Consider the following 8,518-nt stretch of genomic DNA (forward strand, 5'->3'; position numbering starts at 1 on the left):
CCTGTGCTGGATCTTTTCAAGAGCTGTAATGTTTAGTCGCACATCCCCACTTTTTGTCCTTGACCCTGTATAATCCTCATCCTCTAATACCTGCCAACTCACTTTAAAAATTATTCATGACATCAGCTTCTACCACCTCCAAGTGTCTAGACCCCAACTACTCTCCGAGTGAAAATAATTTATATCTCCCATTTAGATCTTTGCTAATGGTTTTAAATCTATGTCCACTGGCTACTGAGCCACTCACCAGAGGGAATAGCCTTTCTCCATATACGGTATCAAAATCTCACCTGGTCTTCAAGAACCTTGATTGAGTCGCCTCTTAACCTTCACTGTTGCAGGGAAAACATTGCTAGCTTTTCCAACCTCTCTTCTGACTGAAGTCCATAATCCTTGATAGCACCTTGGTAAACATCCTCTGTACCCTTTTACCAGCCTTTACATTTGTCACAAAGCAAGATGCTCAGAAGTATCCACAATATGCCAGCTGAGCTCCAACTAATTATTTATAAAGTACTAGCATGATCTCTTTGCCTTTATATTCTATTCTTTTATTTAAACACCCAAGTCACCCACATGCTTTTTGAAACACCTGATCAATTTGCCCTGTCGCCTTTAAGGGTTTGTCTATATAGATACCAAGGTCTCTTTGTTTATCCACACTTGTTAAATTCTGCCATTTGTAATATACTGTTTCTCATATTAGTCCTTCCAAAGTGTATCACTTTGCACTCCTCCTTGTTGAACTTCATTTCCATGTTTCTCCCCATTTCACATTCCTGTCTTCCTCATTCCGAAGTCTACAACAATCCCCATCACTGTTTATTCTGTCGCAAGTTTCATATCATCAGCAAACTTTATACCGCTGCTCGCTATAGTCGAGTTGAGGTCCTTTATAAAAATTGAAAGAAAGAGTAATGGACTCAAACCTGATCCTTGGGAGGCACACACAGCAAATTATCTGCCAATCCAAAAAAATCCAGCCACCCTCTATTTCCTGTCACTGAGCTAATGTAGCAAGGAACTCCATTAAATCCAATAAGCAAATTACTGCCAGTAGGAGCAGTGTTAATCCATTGGTTGAGATTGAGTATGAAAATGGTACAATATGTATGAAAAGCATCAAATGTACACTCATATTGGGCTGGAGAGTGGAAAGATAATAGAGAAAAAGAAAGCAATAAAGGAAAAAGTGGAAGTGGTCATCTTAATTTTGTTCTTTAAATTATTTTTGTCTGCTTTAGCCCACCATTTATTAGAACCTCATACACCACACATTGGTTGAGAGGATAATCACAACCTCCCACTAGTGCTACTTTGGAGGAAACATCACAAGAATCTACTTGGGCTTGATTCGCTATGGGGAAGTTTCTTTCCTATGGGAAAGTGCCTGACTTCTGCTCAGTGTTTCTGAGAACAGAGCGGCCCAGAAGCTCAATAAATCTTCTGTGTTTATAAAAACGATATGCCAAGATTCCTGTTTCCGGAAGTGCGTATATCTGGATTTCAGGGCTGAACAGAGCCAGCATCAATTGCAATGTCCCACAGGCATGCATGTCACTTCCTTATTGATTATGGGTCACCTAATTGTTATGTACTGGACTAGTCAACCCAAAGGACATGAGTTCAAAACCAAACATGGCAAGGCCGTGATACTGAATTCAGTAGATATGGTCATTTCTGAGTTGGCATTAGGAAGTGATCATGAAAGCTGCTGGAGTGTTCAAAAAAAGACAACTCATTCACTCATCATAGAGTCATTCACCACAGAAGGAGGCTACCTGATCTATCATGTCTGTACTGGGTCACTGAAAGAGCTATCCAATTAGTCTCAGTCCCCTGCCCTTTCCCCACAGGTCCACAAATCTTTTTCAAATATTTATCCAATTCCCCTTTGAAAGTTACCGTTGAATCTGTTTCCACCACCCCTTCAGGCTGCTCATTCCAGGTCATAAACTACTCATCGGCTGAAAAGAATTCTCAACTCCATTCTGCTTCGTTTTCCATTTACCTTAAGTTTGTGTCTGGGCGACCAACTCTTCACCTTAGTTATTCTCAAATAAAAAACAATTGAATACAGAGATGGGAAATTGCCAACCTTACCAAACTTGGCCTACATGTGACTCCAGCCCCACACTATTATTGTTTGTTATTGCCCTCAGGGTAAACTGGGATTGACAGTGTCACCCACATCCCAAGAACAAATTTAAAAGCCATCAATGAAGTGACCGACAAAGTTTTGTCAAGGCTGCTGGTCTCTATGAAGTTGTATCATAGCGTGAATCACTGCTTTCAGAAAGGGTGTTTTAAATGTCAACTGTATCCAACTTTCATTGATTCGGAGAACGTGTTTGATCACATAGAGTACTAAAGATCAATAGACATATTGCAAAAAGTGAGAATTGATCAGAAATAAATTATACTTGTTTGGAATCTTTATACAACAGTTAGAATTGATGATGAACTGAGAAAATGGATAAAGATCAGAAGGGGAGCCAGACATGCCCGTGCTATACCACCCAATTGTTTTCAACCGATTCTATATTTAATCTGAGACGGAATCCTTAGTGGCTTCAGAGATGGGTTAAATTCAATGGAAGGTTGATCAACCATCTAAAGATTTACCCCCGATCGGTCACCTTAACCTTGGTGCAAGATCAGAGTCAACCCTACTTATGCACATAAGAAAAATGGATTCTCTCAATCTTCCACTGGTTACAGCAAGCATTCAAGGAAACCGGAGGACAAACTATAGAGGCGGACTTTCCCCCCGCCTGCACTGCGACCACCCCCCATCCACCTCCCCGCTCCCCCCTCCTCTATCCCTCAACAGTCCTTAGGTGGCTGCCCATCCTCCAGGCCCAACATAGGTAAGTTGTGAGAAAAGGAACCCAATCTCTGGGGAGGGTGTAGACAGGGTGAGGGTGGTGGTGCAGGTGGATAGCAGGGGGCCCAGGATGAATTTGTGGATCCACTCCTGTTCCTCTTTCCAGCCGCACATAAAGAAAGAGGAGCCTACCCGTTGGGATCCCTTCAACCAGGTCACCCAGTTCGGTCCAAAAATGGCAAACACATAGAAACATGGGGCGGAACTTTTAGCTCAACCGGCGGGCACGCGCCCGATCTGATCCGGCATGAAATCGCTTGAGATGACGTCAGGTGAGCATCCTGGCATGGTCCCACGCTCGCGCGATATTTCGGTCGGCAGGCACTCGCAAAAGTCAGCAGCGCAGGCAATTAAGAGGGTAATTAAGCCCATTAACGGAGCAATCGACTCCGATATTTTTCATGGTCCGTCCAACCTTACGGCTGGCAGATGGGCGAATCAGCCAGGCGGCCTTCTCATTTCTCATGAAACCTCATCCTCGGGCGGAATGAGGTTTCTGTGACAAAACAAGATATAAATTAATTTCTGTGAACAGCATTTTCAGCCGCTAAATTTTCAGGTGATTTAGTACGATGCGCGGACACTTTCTTTCAGCTTCTGAAACCTTTATTTTTGATCTTTCAGGCCTTCATTTCCCTGAGGCAGCTCTCTGCACTGGCCTGCGCCCCTGTTGACGTCAGCGCCCCCTCCCCCTTCCTGCCCCCTCCCTGGCAACGCTGAGCTTCTCAGCACGTGTTTCCCGCTGGCTGACCAGCGGTCCATGCCCCGGCTGATCCCAGGCCCACTGACCGAGCCCACCTGCCAACCTAAAAATTCAGGCCACAGAAACGTGTAGAAACATTTAAAAAAAATAGTAGCAGGAATAGGTAATTCACCCCTTCGAGACTGCTCTGCCATTCAATATGATCATGGCTGATCCTCTATCTCAACGCCATACTCCCACTCTCTCCCCATACCCCTTGATGCCTTTACAGTCTAGAAATATATCCATTTCCTTCTTAAATATATTCAATGACTTGGCCTCCACAACCTCTGTGATAGAGAATTCCACAGGTTCACCACCCTCTGCGTGAAGAAATTTCTACCATCTCAGCCCTAAATGGCCTACCCCGTATCCTCAGACTGTGACCCCTTGTTCTAGACCCCCAGCCAGAAGAAACATCATCCCTGCATCCAGTCTGTCCAGCCCTGTCAGAATTTTATACATTTCAATGAGATCCCCTTTCATTCTTCTAAACTCCAGTGAATAAAGGCTTAGTCGGCCCAATCTCTCCTCATACAACAATCCTGCCATCCCAGGAATCAGTCTGGTGAACCTTTGCTGCACTCCCTCTATGGGAAGCATATCCTTTCTTAGATAAGGAGATCAAAACTGCACTCAATACTCCAGGTGTGGGCTCACCAAGGCCCTGTGCAGCTGCAATGAGACATCCCTGCTCCTGTACTCGAGTCCTCTCACAATGAAGGCCAACATACCATTTGCCTTCTTAACTGCTTGCTGCACCTGTATGCTTGTTTCAGTGACTGGTGTACAAAGGCACCCAAGTCTCTTTGAGCATCAACATTTCCCTATCTACCACCATTTGCACAATACTCAGCCATTCTGTTTTTCTTATCAAAGTGGATAATTTCACACTTATCCACATTAAACTGCATCTGCCATGTATTTGCCCACTCACTCACTTATCTAAATCACCTTGAAGTCTCAAACACCAAATAGTAAATGCCAAAAATGAGTCTTAAGTACATCAGAGGCCCATGATTTGATTTGAAATTGCCTGACAGCCTGGCTCAGAGGGACATTCCACCTACCCAGCAATAGTCTGGTCAACATTGCCACAGGGGCATTGGTAACATGAGTCATTGCCCATCATTTTCAGTGTCGTACTGTCCCCTTTGCACCCGAAGATTCAGTCCAACATCTCTTAATCTCTTCACCTAATTACTAGAATATAAACTCACTAATAAGGGCTTCATGTGAAAGAGATAAATTTGTTTATGAAATCAGTACCTATGTGTGTTTGAAGTAGAGGATGACATTAGTTGCTGCTTTATTAATGAGTCACAACCAGGTTCAGTGAGCATCTCTTGCTACCATTATATCATAATTTGTTTCACAGAAACAAAGCAAGGCTCCATTAATAGTATCCAGATGTTTCCCTTAGAACTGATTTGAAATCATGATGCGTTGCCCAGGCTTAAATTAAAGTTATTTAACACAAGTCAGTATGCAAGGGTCATCTAGTGATCCCACACTGATAAAGTTTTACCTCACTATTCCTTCCGTCTACAACATTATTACATAGTAAGGCCATGTGGGCAATAATGCTACAATCCCTGTAGAGGTCAAATAACTTTTAAAAAGAAATTTGAACTTCCAGAATGACACATCAAGATTTCAGGTGTTAAGACGTTTACTGTAACAAATCACCAAAAACACTATAACTGAACACTATCTTTGTAGGCAACTCGTACTTAAACCACAGAACAGAGTACCACTTATTCTTAGCCCAACCGAAAAAACAGGTATACTTTACACTGTCCTTTATGTAGCTATTCAATTTTCCCAGAATCAATCCAAAGTGATTCTTAGCTCCTGAGGGAGCTATTCTATTTTTTTTCTCAGCCTGGTAACTTGCTATCTTAGCCATTAGCAGAAACTCGACATAGTAATGAACTAGATCTGGGGGCATGGCCAGTTTTGTGGCAGTGCTGGCACCAAGTGCAATATTTCTTAAGCTAGCAAAAAAATCATGAAAACTCAATTTGCACAGACGGCACTCCATCCACCACCTTCAACATCTACTCCCTCCACCACCGAGGCACAGTGACAGCAGTGTGTACCATCTACAAGATGCACTGCAGCAACTCAACAAGGCTCCTTCGATATCACCTTCCATATCCATGACCGCTACCATCTAGAAGGACAAGAGCAGCAGATACATAGGAAAACCAGCACCTGGAAGTTCCCCTCTAAGTCACTCACCATCCTGACTTGGAACTATATTGCCATTCCTTCACTGTCACTGGGTCAAAATCCTGGAACTCCCTTCCTAACAGCTCTGTGAGTGTTCCTACAACACATGGGCTGCAGCGGTTCAAGAAGGCAGATCACCACCACCTTCTCTATGGAGGGAATGGGCAATAAATGGTGGTCCAGTCAGCGAGCGCCACATCCCATGAACAAATAAATTTAAAAAATGTAACTTACTCTTAAAATGTTCTTACTTTGTGTATGTATTCAGAGATGTGTGGTGAGAAATGAATGCTGTTACAGTGACGGCATTTGGGATATTGCGAAGGCACAATACAAATGCAAGTCTTTCTTTAACATTAAAGCAAAAGGAAACACGAACAGAAATAGTGTCTTAAAGAACTAAGAAAGACAGCTGGTTGCATCAAGAGTGGTAGCTCAGTGGGCATTACGGTAAATCCAGCAGATTCCCACCAATGATAATGAAGGTCTTGCCAAGATGCCAAATTCAGCATCAAACAGTGCAGGGCAGTAAACCACCGTTTGCAGCGGTTTAGTCGATTTCAAGTGAATTGCGCCGAAAAAAATGCAACCTAGCAGAAACTCCAAGCCATGTTACTATGTTCATTGCTTTCCTTGTCTAAAATTGTGAATATCTTTGCTCATGGTTCCCGGTGTGCCAGGCTGCATGACTCTTCTCAATAACTTTCCACTGCACAAAAACTAGACTTCACTTATAGACACTTAACTTGGGGTAGTGGGTCTCAAGTCCCATAGCACTATTCATAAAAGGCGAATTATCTCTGGTATCCTGGTCGGTGTCAATCCCTCAAACTTATCTGAACATTATCTCATTGCTGTTTGTGGGAGCTTACTGTGTGCAAATTGGTTGCTGTAACAGTGACTATGCTGCATAAGATACTTAAATCGGCTGTAAAATGCTTTAGGTTTTTCTGAGGTTGTAAAGGCAGCGTGTGAATGAAAATCTTTCTTTTCACACATGAGTGGTCCTGTTTTGAACAGAGGCACATAGAAAATGTAAGTGAGTGTGTACATTCTGAGTAAAATGGATGTTTTTACAACAGTGACTACACTTCTAATAAAGGGACTGCACTGGATGTAAGGTGTTTCGAAAAGGCTCAATATTAAATGCAAGCCTTTCATTAACATTAAAGCAGGAGGAAAAATGAACAAAGCTCGTAGCTTCAAGCAGCGACTGACTGAGCCTTCCTCTGGAAATGCCCATTGTAAATGGAGATGGGTGCTGGGGGCAAGGAGGACTCCAGCAGTCCCGTGGGTGGGTTACTGTCCTGCACTGTTTGATGCATCTTGACATTTCCTGTTTTCACTGAGGTATCCTCTGGATTTACTGCAGTACCCACCAAGCTACAGCCCAGGCTCTTGATGCAACTGACGGTTTCTCACAATCACCTCCCCCCCCACCCCCCCATCCCAGCAAATTGCATCCGTACATCCTAAACCAAGGCAGAGACACGGAAACAGCAGCGGGGGTAACTTGCAAGGTGCATGTGTCACAATAGATCAGCCTTTGCGCCCCACTTCAACTGGAGACAGCAAATACAGATCACCCTATAGAGTCAGTGCTCCAAGGTCTGCATTTGCCTATTAAATTGACACTCCACAATCCATATAATGGACGCAGTTTGCTGGGGGGAGGGAAAAAAAACTAACAGAATGACATTCCCGACATGGGAGTTTAAATGGCAGTAAATACTTCAGTGGAGCGACCACTGTACCACGGTATTAAGCACGCCCGGGCACAATGGGCTATAGATGTGTGTGGGTGTGGGTGGGGGTGGGAATGCATTGGTTATGAAAACAAGAAAGCCATTCCCGGGCACTGGCGGAGTGCAGAGCAGTGACCACTTACCCAGGACGGAGCCGATGAAGATGAGGATTTGGACCGAGGTGGTGAAGTCTCGGTAGGTTTGCTCCTGCTGCAAGCTCCCTCCCGCGGTGCTGTTGTGGCTGAGGTTGCTGAGCCGGGCTCTCCTGATGCCTGAGCCCCAGCTCAGGTGAGAGCTCGCGTTCAGCTCCATGGTGCTGGTATGTGACACCCTTAACTTCACCCCCACCCAAACATTTTGCAGGGGCAGTGACCAATAAAGAAAAAAAAAACACTTATTTCCACCCCAATCTTACGTCCCTCCCTTGTTTTTTTTTAAATTCTTATAGGAGAGGTAGGGATAAACAAATTCTAACAGTGTCCAATAGTTTCCAATTCTGTGCTGCTACACATATTCCTTCGCCCAGATCCCCAAAACTGGATACTGTACTAATCTGCCACACAGGCGGGAACAAAAATTCGTCAGAAATCTGTTGCCTGGTGACGGCAGTGTAAAGGGAGAGGAGGGGTGGGGTGGGGGGGGTGGTGGGAAAGAGAGCTACTTTCATTCCATCCCCTCCACCCCTCCTCTCCCTCTCTCTCTCCTGCCGCACCTCTCCCTCTGGAGGTTCCCCCCCACCACCCCCCTCTTGCCCCCTCCCCACCGCCAGTCTGTCACTGGGGACCCTCTTTCGCCGCCCCACCACCATGAGCTCTCCTCTTCTACCCTGCTCGCCGTTTCCACATGGGTTCACCTGGCAGAATAGCACTGATTTATTTGACTGCATTACTGGAACAGAGCGTCGTCAAA

General features: G+C 44.5%; 1 protein-coding gene across 1 annotated transcript in view; it reads right to left on the reverse strand.

Annotated features, from left to right (window-relative positions):
- Nucleotides 1-7,921, reverse strand: part of gpr176 (G protein-coupled receptor 176) — a 48,025-nt gene extending 40,104 nt beyond the window's left edge. The window contains exon 1 of the mRNA XM_041215123.1: nt 7,753-7,921. Within this exon, the coding sequence (XP_041071057.1) occupies nt 7,753-7,921 (169 nt within the window). The remainder of the gene's footprint in view (nt 1-7,752) is intronic.
- Nucleotides 7,922-8,518: the final 597 nt, after the last annotated feature.

Source organism: Carcharodon carcharias, chromosome 20, assembly GCF_017639515.1.
Source record: "Carcharodon carcharias isolate sCarCar2 chromosome 20, sCarCar2.pri, whole genome shotgun sequence".
NCBI classification, from domain to species: Eukaryota; Metazoa; Chordata; class Chondrichthyes; order Lamniformes; family Lamnidae; genus Carcharodon; species Carcharodon carcharias.